The sequence below is a fragment of the Ammodytes marinus genome (genome assembly GCF_949987685.1).
Source record: "Ammodytes marinus genome assembly, chromosome: 11".
Classification (NCBI taxonomy): domain Eukaryota; kingdom Metazoa; phylum Chordata; class Actinopteri; order Uranoscopiformes; family Ammodytidae; genus Ammodytes; species Ammodytes marinus.
Window position 1 is genome coordinate 24,888,374 of NC_137215.1, and position 15,588 is coordinate 24,903,961.

A 15,588-nucleotide genomic window follows, 5' to 3' on the forward strand; every position below is an offset into this window, starting at 1 on the left:
TAAAAATCTGCCCTAAAACTTACCCCATTAATGGGAAATGACATCATCAAAAAGGTTTTTGAAGGTTACAATACAACCTCTTTGTATAAGGACTTAATGGAAGGCATGCTACGTATTTTAAGGTCCCTAAATTGACAAGTTGTCAGAAACTAGCCTTTTTATTTGTTCTCAATTTCAAGAAAAATTATTGTAGAATTGTATGTACTTCGAAAGTGTTTTCTGATTCATAAGAGCGTATCCAACAAATATCAATATTGTATGAATGTTTATCAGACATGTTTTGCGACTGCCTGTGAAGACTATTGTGAAACAGTTTGATATTAAAAGTAAATGTGTCAAAGTTCATCTTGTGACCGTTCATTCACGTAGCCAGCAGACACATGGTGGAGCACACAGCCTGAGGATCATGGCAACACGCTGGTGTGTGTGTGGTGTGACAGACTGCTGTGGGCAGGGTCACCTTCTTACCATTTATATCTGTCCACTTCTCCTCATTGTGCTGTCTCTTTGTTTTGTTCAGTGTAACGCTTGCCAGTTGTTGTGCTGACCAAAATGTCCTCATTAACACAGACAGATTAGTGAGACCCCAGTCAAACAGTTCTTTTTTCCTGAATCTTGTTTATGCCAAGAAGTGTGCTCAGCTCTGGGTTCCTGTCTGGCTCCTGGCATACGCCCTCTTCCTGACACCTTTTAAGGAGCTCAGTCTAATTGGGTGAGGTGTGAGATTGTGTTTGTGAAGTCTGTGACTCCATGGAAAGAAGCAAAGCTCTACCTTTATTGACATTAGTTGACCTTTGGTTTCCCTAAACTTTGTCCTGATCCTATTTTAGATTAGCTGTTATTACAGAAACTATCTGCATCTTGCCTGAAAGGTCTTCTGGTGATGTTTGAGAACTAATTCGTAGGACATGTCTGACCATGTTGTAAAATGGATTGTATTGTGAAGTTTCAGGAAACGTCAGACACGACCCGTCCTTTAAAAAAGGGCATTTTTGTTTGTGTTCCGATGACACACTTAAAGGTATAATTTTGCCTTAATGTCACATCAGAGGGACTTGTTCAAATCTACCCCTTGGATAAGGGTAAAATAACCGACCCTAATTGTTAAGGGTTCAGTATGTTTGAAATGAACAAGGTTGTAGGATGTGTCATCCGACCACATTTTAGAGCAAAGTGTAAACTTTAATTCTCCACTATCATGCACTTTTCAAGGTTTTCAACATAAACATGGGTCCCTGGTAGCCTGGTCCAACCAGACCATCGTACTTCATTTCAGTTGGTCTGGAACTGCTCTATTTGGCAAACGTTCACTCACTTGGAGGCGGGTGTCTGTTGAAGTTTAAAACTATTGGATCTGCCCAGTGCCACTCTGGTATCAGCCAACCAATCGGATAACGTTTGGTCGGGAAGTATGTCATGAGCCGGCTTCTGACGGTGCGTTCCAGTTGTACTGGAAACTCGGAAATATCCTACTTCACTACATATTGTACATATTGTCTATTGATCTACCGGTACCTGGCAACGGTAACTTTCTAGAGCCTAACGTTTAGTTGTTTGGACAAGAACGGTTGTAGGCGTCCATACTTTCGCGAGCAGATGCACTGGAACACAGACAGGTCGGAACTCGGAACTACCAAGTCGGAAATCTCTGATTTCCGAATACAAAGGAACGCAGCATTCAACTGAAACTGAAGCGAGACTTCGACGTCATCATAGATGCCAAACGTATGAGATAAAACATCCCCCTCTCCTCTTTTCCACCTCCACCTTTCTGAATACCTGTTGAAAAACCCTAGGCAGATTTCTGTCCACTTATGATGTCATAAGGATAGAAGCCCCGCCCCCCAATTACCAACCTAATTTAGTACTACCTCCGTCTGTAATAAGCACACCCCCAAATACCCCAATCAGAAAAGACTGGGCTCTTAGGCAGGCGGGTCTTAAAGAGACAGGCTCTAAATCAGAGTGGTCCAGCTCTTAGTTTCCTACACTGCAACTGACACTTAACTTGACACTATCTGCAGTATGCCGGTGCAGTCTACTCTACCCATCTTACACTCCATCTACTATGCCCAGATTAACACGCAAATACTGTTTGAGCCATGTCTCTGTAAAGAGATTATCTCTGATTATACGCATTCCTGTAGTGATCTGAGAACGCTGAACGCTGGCATCACGGTCGGTCCTCTGTTCAGATGTAAGGACACTTTGGACATCAGATCAGAGCTGAATAGGATCTTGACCGCCTGCTGAGTGCTGGCAGCAGCCAATTTACCTCTTCTCCACTTTCCCTAAGGTCTCTGAGATCAGTCTCTCTGGCTGCCCGCCTATCTCTCTCTCTCTCATACTAGATGTTCAGCAACATACTGCTTCAGTTGCACATAAGCACTGGCAGAAATTCTGACCACTGAACAGAATATTATATTTTATTGCCCTCTATGTATGGTTTGAGGAGATTGCAATTCAACTGGATTCTAGATAATTATGGAAATGTAAGAGTTATTTGGCATTTCCACTAAATGTGTAGGTAAATTGATCAGATCCTGCCTTAAAACAAACCTCCATCTCATCCCAGCCGGCTTTATTTTATTCTGATCCTTAAACCATTTTTATCTCCTTTGTGTGGTGGAGACTTTAGATTCATGACTCCAAGAAAAACCCTAAGTCTGCATCTATCTCCTTACACTGTCTGATTAGCTCTACGTCATAGAATGGGGAAGTAATCCTGGTCTGGGCCCAAGAATAGAGCCCTTGAGAGGCAAGGCCACTGGAGAGACACTGCAGAGCCGCCGCGCATGTGTCCCTGAGTAATCCTTTTCTCAAATAGCTCCTGGGCAGGGAAAGAGGAAAGAGGTGGGGCAGTGGAAGTTACGCCGTGGGAGCAGCCCCAGTCAGTGTCCTCTTATCCTCTGGACACACAACAGCAGCAGCAGGCGGACAAGGGATTTCGGACACAGAGACTTGTTGGACCGTAGGGGAAGAGTGCCTCGACCAGGATGAACTTTGCTGCCCAGATATTCTACTCGAGCTACTTGGCGGAGCGACTTGAGCGTTTGTACGCACCCAGGCCTGCAATTAAAGCCAGCGAGGAGAATGACCCCTTCTGGCAGAGGTTGGAAACGACAACATGTACCCCCCTAGATCCTCCAGACCCACCCCCTGACCAGCCCAGTCCTGTAGTGACAGATGTACCCTCTGCCGAGAGTTCGGAAGTGGCTCCTACTACTATCGAAGCCTCAGGCAGTTCCATTTCTCCTCCTTTGCCCAGCCCTACAGACACACTCTCAGATCCCCAGTCTGTTCCTCTGCCACATCCTCCTCCTCATCATCATCATCATCACCACCATTCCCACAGAAGGAAATCCTTACATCCCCATGGCTGTGCATGCTGTGTTTCTGCTATCCCTAAATTAAGATCCCGTTCCAACAGTGTTCTTTCTCTTCATTCACTTCTCCCTGAACCTTCTCATGAGCCATTCAGCACCGCAGATGAAATGGTCTCTTCCTCTTCCATCTCCCAGTCTTCTTCTCCCTCCTCTACCACTGCTCCCGTTCGTTATATATACCCATCCTTTCAAGTACTGATAGATTTGTTCCTTCGCTTCGTCTTCTACCTTATGCTCCTCTTCTCAACTAGGTAACTCTTTCAGATATTGAGGAAGTCCAAGAGAACAATCAAAGAGGTAGACTCTTCTCAATAATTGTATTGCCATATTCGGCCACTGCTTTGTGCAATATATGATTTACTTCAAGAGTCGAAAAGGGTTTTCAGGTACATCCTATTTGTTTGTCTGAGCAAACATGAAACACCTTGATTGTCAGAATGAAATACATTGGAACAATTTGGCATGTTAAATCTTCAATCAGGGAAAAACTAAAAGAAAATCAACTTTCAAGAGTCTTGGCCCAAACCTTCTGATGCTAAGTGTGGTATGTAAATTGTCTAAAACAAACCAAAGAATGTAAGAAAGTTGTTGGACCAGGGTCTGCATGACAAAAAGATGCAGAATTGTATCCAGAAACGCATTATCAAAAACAACAACAAAAAAACTGGGTCTTACAGTGCTAGGGGACAATTTTTTCTCCAGAATGAACCCTGTTCAAGTAGGTAAGGGAAGTTCTACGGAAGCCAGTAAGGGTATTAAGTCTTCTAAAGGACATTATAAGCTGAGATAGTTCAAGGAGGAAAGTCTGCTCGGCAAAAATATCTTCTTCACTTTTTGCTTTTTTTATGTTTGCAATCTTGAATTGAATGAGCCAATTTGTACTATGTCAGCTCTTCACCTTCAAGTGTTTTAGGCTTGAGACTAGCTGTCATGTTGTTCTTTTCCCCCTTTGATGTTGTTTTTTGAACTCTGCTTTGAACCAAAGCACTGTAACGCCTTTGTGTGTGTGCATCTGAATATTGGACTTAAAATGGTTGACAAGTGGGGCAGAGGGCAACAATGGACCCTGGGGACGAGGTAAAAGGTCATGGTATTGTTTACGTGATATAAATAGAATGGGATGTTCTATAGATTCCTGTGATTGTTTGGTAGAACTGCTCCATCTGCTGGCCTCTTGATATTTGAACACACTTAAAGCTCACTAAGGCTCTTTGATCACTGCATTTCTAGTTACTCAGCTCTATCTGGACAGTCATGATGCAGAAAACCCCAACCATCTGCCAGGTTTTTAAAAAAAGCAGACACACCATTTTGCCTATACTGTAGATCTGAATACGTCTGGCCTGGCTTTCAAACTTAGCTATTTGCCTTCTATGAGCTGTTTTAGAGTCTAAGTCATACATTTAATCTCCAAAGGCTGTGATCCTATTACAATGTTTATACTGTAAATGGTATCCTGATTAACCTGGTTAGAGAAACGTGCACAATTGAGCCTGATGTTTAGTCCGGTTTTGTGCAATGTCATTTGATAAATGGAAAAGTGGAGTCCCTCAGTTGAGATGAGATTGAACTATTTAAATGAATTGTACGGTTTGATTAAATTCCATGGGATGTCCATTCACTGAGATGTCATAAATCAAATTGTTCTGCCTTTGGCCCTAAATTGCCACTTTAATGGTTTATGTGTCACCTAAAAAGAGAAGTTGAATGACCCGATGAATCATAAATTGCCTCTGGAGATGTAATCTGTCACAGTCACTGGAAGTTAGGTTGACATGGAAGGTGAATCAATTAATCTTAGATTTAGGGGACGTGTGTGTGTGTGTGTGTGTGTGTGTGTGTGTGTGTGTGTGTGTGTGTGTGTGTTTGTTTGTTTGTAGGTGGGGGTGTTCTTCCAGTCTCAACATTTTTACAAATGTCACTTGAACCCAATCTCATATGTAGAGACGGAATTACAGTCTCAGTATATTTTCAGGATTGGGTTAATCAAGGTCTTGTGTAGGGGGAGGGGGGTTGGGCCTTATTCTTTCACAAACTGTGGTCTACTTTAGCTTCAATGAAAATCAGTACAATAGAGTACATTGTGTTTTCACTACATGTCTGTGTGAGAATGATATTACTTAAAGTTTCAAATATCTTAATTAGCAGTTCTAATTAAGGCTCTGCCCTACTTTGTTAGACTTTGTTCCTAGAGACACTTAGGGGATTTGAGAGGTTTTACTTACACATTCTCGTCATTTCTAAAGAATTGAATCAAATTATTTTTTTCCTTATGAACTTCACATTGCTGAAATAAATAAATAGGCTAGTATTTTTTTTTTATCTTCTTCCTACATTTTAACCGACTGGTTTCCATTCATACACACAGTTAGAGTTAAAAACATGAACTTGATTTGAATATTAAAACAACCTTCTGTATGTTGTCCTTCTTCCCAGAGATGAGTTGCGTCTGGGCCCCAGTCAGCCTGGAGGCTCTCACAAAGGTGGCCCCGTCTGTAACGGCACTGCAGGCCGCAGACAGACCCTCATTGAACCGGACCGGCTGAAGGACTTTGGCGAGGAGGATCTTGTCAACGGAGATGTGAAGGTCCATCAGACCAAAGTGGCGGAGGATCCTGAGTTTGTGCTCATGGAACCTCCCAAAACCAGACGTCTCAGCGAGTTCAGGATCGTCCCCAGACCTGCATTCCAGTACCTTCGCTTTGAGGACATCAGCGCCGCGGCCTTCAGGATCCAGACAGTCATACAGAAGACACCATGCACGGTACGCTAGCTTAGCATGAGCTTATATAGTGGGGAAGGGGTTGCAATGGGAAATAAAGTGGTAGGTGACCTCTGAACTCTTTAGAAGAGGTCAAGGGTGGACAGTGGACAGACATATTAGGAGGTTGTTGGCGAATTTAACACAACAGAGGATATGAGAACACACTCAGAACACTCATCACAAATGATGACTGAAAAAGGTAGACCTAGAGAAGATTAATTTACATATATACATTATTAAATAACCAGACATATAATGGAAACCGCACCTCTAAAAAAAGTGTTATCCCAGTAACCGAATTTATAGAAACCATCTAAGGTGAAGGCTGCGCCGAGTGGAAATATGGAGCTGAATTGGTTTCACCTTTGCAAGAAATATACACTTAAAAATCGAGTTCACTGTAAAAGATAAACTTTCAAAATAAAGTAAGAAGTTTGAATTTCATAATACAGTAACGGGTAACTGTAACATAACATCACCTGCTCAAATTTTTACTCATTCTCCTTTGTCTTTATTTCACACACATTGCATGCATATATTCAGATTTTATTCACATAGTATAACTTTAACATTCAATACTTTGTCAGTTTGCATGTCTTTTTTATTCTCTATTTGAGTATTTGTATCAATTAGACATTTTTTTTCCTGGTGTGATTATTTAACTTTCCTCCAAAAACTATGAAGACTAAGAAGCATGTAACATTGTTGTTTGTTTTGATTGGTGAATAAACTCTGTTTCCTACATTAAAGGTATAGGTCAGTATTTTTGCAGCGGGGATGTATGAGGTTCTTAAGCAAAGTGTGTTACCTTATGGAGATGGCGTTCATTGAGTGAGTCACTAAGGAGTTTGGGGGAGACGTCGTCGCTGTAGCAGAAGTCAGCCTTGTACTGTTAAAGAGGGGGCCAGAAGAAAAACTTTCTTCTCCACATATTGAAAGGCTTACTTAAAACCTAAATATCTGTTCAATTGTACACTTTTCAACAACTTTTGTTTGCTGCCAGACAGCCGTTCATTTTGTATCATTCTCATGCTCAGCTCAGAGCTACTGGGCCCCCTCTGCAACAGTTTAATGGTGACTTCTACTAAAGCATCATCTCCCCTAAGCTTCCCTAAAATGACTGCTCCGACTGCGAGCTCCATAAGGTAACACACTAACTGTGCCTAATTACCCAATTCAGTGCCACTTCAAAAATACTGAAGTATCCCTTTAACAGGGTAGATTAACTGAATTAATACAGTAGTTGCCATTGAGCTGCTTCTAATGCTGCTTCTCTTCTGTGTGCAGTACTCCAGACTATCCAAACAGTACGGGATGGAGATCTATCTGAAGAAGGAACACCTGCACTACACAGGCTCTGTGAAGGAGAGAGGAGTGCTGTACATGCTCAGCTGCCTCACACAGGTAAGAAGAGCCAGAGAAAGCAAGAGAGAGATAGAGAGGGGGAGAGAGGGAGAGGAGAGGGGGGAGAGAGAGAGAGAGGAAGAGGGGAGGGGGGAGATAGAGAGACAGAGAGTTAGAGATGATGGTGATGATGATCCCCTCCTGTCTGTAAGGTCACAGCGAGTGTGATCTATGATCTGTGTGTTCGTGCAGACTCACGTGTTAACCGACCATTACTGACCTGGGACAAAAATAGTCTGAGTGCAGCTTTAATGACCAGTGGCCCGGAAACGTGCAAATCTACCAGGTGGGACGGTGTGGATCCTCTGGCAGCATCTGAAGTCTTCCTGCATCCACACTATTCACACTTTACTTAGTATTACCATGTAATCACCTGGTCAATGATCAAATTCCTTCATGATTTTCTCTACTTATGACATCTATTGCAGCATGTCCGTCCTGGGAGAGGGATCCCTTACTCTGTCGACTCTCCCTGAGATTTCTTCAATTTTTTTATTCCCGGTAAAGGGTTTTTACTGGGAGTTTTTTCTCAGCCGAGCTAAGGGTGTAAGGGCAGGGTGTCATATTGTATCATATATCATATTGTATGAAATGTAAAGCCCACTGAGACAAATGTATTTGTGATTTTGGGCTATACAAATAAAACTGATTTGATTTGATTTGATTTAGGTGCATACTGTGCCTTCATGTGCAAGTGAGTCCAATTTCCTTCAGACAAGTCAAATTTATTACAATATTATTTTGTGTAGAGTGGATTAACGTTTAGTTGACATATTTCACATTTAAGGTAGCTATCAAAAAACAATGGTTCAATCAAAGGCTCTATGAGGAGAGTTAATGGTGAAAATAGGGCATACAAAGAAGAATTGAAAGACAGCTATGCGTTCATCCTACCTGGTTTCATGGATGCAAAGTGGTGTGTCTCATCTCCAATGAAGTTGTAGCTGTATGCTACAATAATAAGACGGCATCATAAAACGAAGCATGGCACCTTCAAAGTGACCTTTCTGCTCCATAAAGAGAGATGAAAGCGCAAAACGGACAGCCATACATCATAGTGCTTTCTGCAGTGCTGCTGGTGGCCTTAGCATTGCATGTTCACGTCTGTCTGTCACGGTGTTATTGTATAAAAATAAAAGAGAAAAAAAGACTTCATCAAAATAAGTAAATGTAGGGAAATCTCTGGAAAATTGGCTGCAGATGACATAGACTAAACTCCATGTATCAACTACATTCTTAAAAGCGCAATATTTCATGGTTGATGAATTTGCAACATTCCTAACTGCATTATTGCCCAATAAAACATATAATCACTATCAAAACATTATTTCTTAACCACCAGACATTAGTTAGGCCTACAACTCATAAGACGTTTATAAAGGGGGAAATATTTAAAAATCATTGTTCCACAACATTTAAATAATTAAGCCTGGTATCATGTTTTCAATCACTACTATTGGAAGAATACATTTTATTATTCCTGTTGGTTTTACAGCTAGAGATTTACTTGGACTGGTATGGCCATAAGCTTGTTTGCTATTGTTAGCTAGGATTAGCAAACTAAAACAGTGCTGAGTCAGTTTGGTAACTTCCGTTGCTACTATAAAGCTACACTTAAGTATTTACAACTTTTTTTGTATTATCTATTTAGTAAAATTGACATAATCTCACTTGAAAATTAACAAGAACTTCAACTTCTAAATAAAGTCAGTTCATCAAAATAATCTCACAGGACCGATTTTATATTGCTGGTGGTCTAGTTTTGTCTCGCTAGCTGCAGTTGGTCAAGAAGCCTCTGTTGGGTAATGTTGTATCTATTGTGTATCACTCTTTAGCATTTTATAGTCTTTAGTTTTTCATTTGAGAAAAATATGCTTATTCACCTCCTGTAGTTAGATATAGCCTAATGTTTGTTTGTTAAAAATAAATGTAGTTTAGCTTAGCATCATACTACTTGCTGTAGTTTGGTCTGGTTTTTCAAGACTAAGCTTAGCATAAAGACGTGAAACAGGGGGAAACCGCTAATGAAATCCACCATCCAGTAGGCCTACCTCCAAAGCTCCCTACTTATCATATTTTACATTGGTTTTTCATAAGAATATTTCAAAAAGTAGGCTTTGTGTTTATGGTCTTCCAGGAGCAGCAGAGGAAGGGTGTGATCGTGGCCACTGACTGTAACTTCTCCCTGGCCGTGGCTCACCATGCAGTGGAGCTGAAGATCCCGGTGTTTGTCATCATGCCTTCGTGCTGTTCCTCGCCTCGCCTCCGGATCTACAGAGACTACGGTGCTATGGTCATCTCCTACGGCAGCACCGGACACGACTCCCTGAAACACGCCCGCCACCTCTCAACAGAGAACGGATACCTCTACATGGAAGAGTCAGTACCACTAAATTATCTAATTTAATAGGCCTATCTAATTTCTAACACAATAACATTATTGGTGACTCTGCTCCCAGCCAATATGCACAGTGCCAGGACTCTGGATTGTCTGTTAATACACCTTTGACTGTAGGCTACTGTGAGCGACTGTAACATATCTAAATATAAGGTGGGGGTTTCTGGGCTAACTTCACCTCCTTTAAGGTGAATGAAGACAATATAGCCTATTGTAAGTCTCAAAGAGCCAAGACCTCAGCAACACTTATAGTAGCCTATTAAAGAAAAACTTACATTTTTGTCCACTGTTAGTTTAATATTGTTTTACGGGTGTGATGCTTAATCTTCTGATATTAGCTTGTCTTTTGCTAAATGATGGCCACTAATGTCTTTGTATTTCTGTATTGTGTCCAGAGATGAAAATGCAGCGTACCTGGCAGGACTGGGCACTGTGGGCATGGAGATCTATGAGCAAGTGCCCAGAGTGGATGCAGTGGTTGTCCCTGCAGCTGGACAGTATGGCCTGCTCGCTGGTACAGCGGCAGCCATCAAACACCTCAACCCCAAAGTTCTTGTCATAGTAAGAAGATGCTCAGAAATGAGATATTGGTCGGAATTTAAATATCATTTTCATATGATGTAGAAGATGTGTTGATTTGTAGCCTCCATCTCACACCATTTTATCAAAGCGTATTTTGTTTTACTACTTTCTGTTGTCAAAGATCATGGTAAAAAACACCATGCCACGATTAGAGGTTTCTCATAGTATCTATTTCACATTTTGAAATGTTAATTGATGACGTAACACATGTAGCCTAGGCCTCATTAAAGTGGGCAGGAGGCTTATGAGCTGTTTTATTTTGAAATGCAGTCTGTATGCCGAGTACCCACAATTGATGACATTGTGTTTGATGCTTATTATTACATTTTAGCAAGCTAAGATGCTACTCTAAAATGGTGACCATGGCAAACAGTACACCTTCTCAACATCAACAGATTAGCAGTGTCACTGTGAGCATGTTAGCATGCTGACATTAGCATTTAGCTAGAGAAGGATGGCAGACTCTTATTTTGGTTTATACCCACTGTGGTCATTGGTAATTGGTGATGAAATGTGATAATTGTAAAATGATAAATACAGTATAAATATATATTTGTAACTAAATGGATTTTCTTCAACAGGGAATTGAACCAGAAGGTTTCCCTCTGCTGCGACAATCCCTGAAAGCAGGCAGTCCGATCACAGACATGCACTGCAACCCCAATAAGAAACTCTTTGGAGGTAAATTGATCAGACACATGGTAGAATCTGTCAACATGAACGTTAAATAAGCTTCATCAATATCTGCTTATCCTATCCATCAGAAGCTTGCATGGTTTTGTAATGTCTCTCCATCAGTAACTGAACATATGTCCAACCTTCTGTTTGTTGTCAGATCTTATGGAGCGTTCGCTGGGCTTCAACACCTTCCAGCTGGCAAAGACACTAGTGGATAAAGTCATCTCTGTCAGGTACTGCATCTCCATAGCGCATTTACACTAAGCCTGGTTTTACAAAGAAATGGCCTTTAGGCTACGCATGTGGTCGGATCATGGTTTTCTTTTATCAGCCAAATTCATATCAAATCTAACTTTAAAACATTTTAAACTGTAGAAAACCTTTTGTGAGGCTGATGCAACCTGCTTTCTACCTCTGCTTGACAGTGAGGAGGACTCTCTGGTGGCGATGCTGCGGTTTCAGGAGTTTGAACGCTCCACTGTGGACACAGAGGGAGCCATGGGATTGGCTGCCATCTTGGCCGGACAACTACCAGAACTGAGAGGCAAAAAGTGGGTCAGCCTTGTTGTTGATGTTATTTCATCTGACTGAGTGAGGCCAATATAGAGTCTTTTCTTGTGCATATAAGACCTAGTTTTTTTTAACAACATAAAAAACCGTCTGTATCATCTTAAATATAGTCTGTCAGAGGGCTGAGCTGACATTTTGGCACTACAGTGATGTCAGCTGAGCTTATCCGTTTGGCTGCGGATGAAACAAGACCCATAGTGTGTGTGTGTGTGTGTGTGTGTGTGTGTGTGTGTGTGTGTGTGTGTGTGTGTGTGTGTGTGTGTGTGTGTAGGGTGGCTGTGGTGGTGAGCAGTGCTAACATGGATCTGGAGATGGTGAGGCAGTGTGTGGACCGAGCCCTGGTCCTGGATGATCGGGTCAGTAAGTTCTCGGTGCAGCTGGGAGAGTTTCCAGGAGACATGGCCAAGCTGCTAGACTTCTTGTCCAGAGAGGACGTCAGGTAGAGTCTACACAGCCTTTCCTTTTGTATCTTTTTACTCTGGTGTTTTTCGTGCTGGGGTCCAATCTCTTGTATGTTTAACGTCCCTTGATTTGCTTCTTTTTTTTTTTTTACCCAGATTGTTGGACGTTTGCCATCGGAGGCAAAGTAACAAGTCAGACCTCTTCAAGGCAAAGGTATGCAACTAATCTTTCCTCTTCACCTCATTATTTTTCCTCCTCCAATCGATCAAAAATAAATAAATACATATCTATGCATATTTTTACTTCATTATCTGGAAAGGATCCAGATCAAACTTCAAGAAATTTGACTAATAATAATATAGATTCTACTAAATAAAAAAATTAAAACACCATCAACACATTATTTATCAAGCCCCATTCATAGGAATCGGAAACAAAATGCACTCTTGTTCAATTCAAAACAATCAGAGGCTTCACAGCTATACAGACTTACTTGTTCTGGTATAACCATAAGCTTAAGTTTACTGGTATTAGGGCTGGGCGATATGGACCAAAACTTATATCACGATATAGGTAATTTTATATCACGATATGGATATATATCACGATATAGTATTTTTCCTTAAAATTCAATGGATTACAATAACTGTACTGAACTTTAATCACATTAGATTATTTTCATCTTTTGCTTGGAACTTAAATTTCCATACAAAATACCACACCAGTCTGGCTTTAGTCAGTCAGCGCAAAATAAAAATGACAGCATCAACCAAAGAGCCTACATTTTCCAATTGATAGTAGCCTATATCAAAATAATGAAAGACTTGAATTTTCCTGCAGTATTTGCTCATCTTCATTTAAAAAAGCTGTCAAAATTAACTAATGAGCAAATGTCTGGTAATACTTTAACTCCAGCTTCAACACAAATAATATTTTCAAGTTTGACATGTTTTAAAGTTACATAAAACTGTCTCCAACAATAACAGCACGGGGGTGAAGCCCCGAGTAGGCTAAAGATGTCATTATTAGCCAGCTAGCTCACGAGAGCTAACCCATGTAGTTTGCGGCTTAAAACAAGCCAACTCTGCGTCACGGCAACAGCACGCTGAAGCAGCAAGCAAGTTTCCTTTGCCCGATGACATTTTTGACCGTTAAAACGAGCTGCTCTGCCACCGTGACACGGAGTTGGTTTGTTAACTGTAAAGCGACGGCGCACCGGAGCTATGGAGCTAGACAGCTAGAGCAACAGATGAGGCTTCTTCTGTTGCGGGTAGAGAAGCTGTATTGCAGCCCAGAACTCTGCAGCAGAGCCCCCGTGTGGCGCGGCGGTGTAACTGCAGTGTAACTGTAGGGACTCGGAGGGACAGCTGCCTCCCGCTCCATCTATGCTCCCGCCACATGAACTTTTTTTCTCTGCGATATAAACGGTATGGCCAAATCTCTCCCGGTAGACACTTTCATATCGTCCACGATATGATATCGTCATATCGCCCAGCCCTAACTGGTATCTAGGTTTACTCAATAATAAGAGTGCCGTTTGGTAACTTTAAGAGTCTTTGCTACTGATGACTCGTTCCGACTACCCAAAAAATGGAGTCGCCGTTTCAGGAAGCTCCAGTCTTCCCGTCGCGGCCAAAAAACACACCGAGACGACTGCTTATTTTCCGTACGCTCTGCGCTTGCGCGGGACGTAATGTCTCCACAACAGCAGGCGGCGCTAATCTGTATTGTGGCCCGAAAAAATACGAAAGCCGGAAATGATGGGACAGCTCTCTAGAGCATAAACATATGCTTTGTCTGAAATCGCGCACTTCTGTACTTACACTTACTTTTTTGAGTGCACTTTGCGCAAAACCGGAGAGTGTGCCAAAATGCAGTGCACTGTAAGTTCCTCGGTCGTGCACTCAAAACGGTCTAAAACTTGAGTGTGGAGCGATGGACACTTTCCACACTCAACGGCCGCCATCTTGCCTACGTAGCGGAGAGGACGGGACATTAAAATCAAAATAGAGGAGCTTGAAGCAACTGTGGAGACGGACGCGCTCTACAAAAGTTAAATTACACATTTGTTTAGTTTTTCCGTACAACTACACTGTTTTAGACTGTATCCGACCGTTTAAAAAAAAAATACCACCGAAGAAGAACCTTCAAAATGCAAAGTCATTTCCGGTAGGTGCGCGACGGCAGTTTGGACAGTGCACTGTAGAAATGAGAGCACTGCGTCTATAAGTAAGTGTACTGTAGGGATAATAAAGTGCACTCAATGTAAGTGCACTTACGTGAGTGCGCGATTTCAGACACAGCAATAGATAGAAATACGTAGTTATATTTATGGACCATAAGAGCACAATTTTTAGCAGAGAGTGTCGAGCATGGTGTCGAGCAGTCAACAAGGGTTGATGCATGTGAGTACTCTCAAAACGAAACGAACAAACACATTAAAACGATGGCTAGCTGTTGTTAGCTGTTTGTGCTACCCGCCTCACTTCCGGGCTTCACTGATTCGCTAGCCCTCCACCAATCAAATTGCTCCAAATGAAAGACAGTCGGCCGCCGATTGAACATGTCAAAACAAGCCCGACGACCTCTACGTCGGCCGACGTCACGGCACACACCAAACAGATTCGTGTCCCGACCCCCTACCGACACTACGACGGCGATTATCTGGCCGGTGTGTCCTGGGCTGGCTACATTTTTATTTGTACTATTATTGTGTTATACTATTATCTATCTGTTAGGCAAAATGTACATAGGCTTGCTTGAAAATTGTCTGAAAAAGAGTGTAAAATTGCATTGTAAACACATAGATTTGGCTCATTGTTTCCTGGTTCTACATTATGACATTTCTTGCCTACACTGACAGCTTTGCAACCTAAAGTTATTTCACCAGAAATGTCCAAACGTGAAAGGTGTAACATAGTTAACAGGCAACCCTGCTCACTGCACTGATTCCATTCCAGTGTGTGCACTCTCAAAGGGCTAACTGTATACGTGTGTGTGTGTGTGTGTGTGTGTGTCTTGATAGGTGGAGTGTGTGGTGGAAACCAGGGATAGGACTCAGAGCGCTCAGCTGCGCAAGACGCTAAGTGAACGCTACCCGTCTATATGCTGGCTGGACCGGTGATCATAGCAACAGCATGAACACAAACTATATTTATTCATGATATCAAACCAGAGAAATGAAGAAGATGAAACATACAAATTCACAAAATGTGAGATGAAGTTCAAACACATCCTGTAACGTAAGCTGCTACGATATATGAAGTCTGTTATAGGAATCTCGTTAAGACAAGTACAGAAAAGCCTTGAGATTATAGAGCAAATGCTATTCATGTTACTTGTGCTGCTAATGCTATTGTTCTTTGATCACAGCAACCTGCAATCATGGTAAAGTGGTTAAGGGG

The 15,588-nt window shown here is 41.8% G+C and overlaps 1 protein-coding gene across 1 annotated transcript; it reads left to right on the forward strand.

Annotated features, from left to right (window-relative positions):
* Nucleotides 1-2,996: 2,996 nt before the first annotated feature.
* Nucleotides 2,997-15,308, forward strand: LOC307257232 (L-threonine ammonia-lyase; the record flags this gene model as incomplete). The annotated part of the gene is made up of 11 exons (XM_080036403.1): nt 2,997-3,112; nt 5,823-6,150; nt 7,438-7,554; nt 9,692-9,933; nt 10,348-10,513; nt 11,116-11,215; nt 11,370-11,445; nt 11,638-11,763; nt 12,054-12,221; nt 12,340-12,397; nt 15,210-15,308. The coding sequence occupies 11 exons, from the start codon at nt 2,997-2,999 to the stop codon at nt 15,306-15,308; spliced, it is 1,596 nt and encodes a 531-aa protein (XP_079892529.1).
* Between the last annotated feature and the right edge of the window lie 280 nt (nt 15,309-15,588).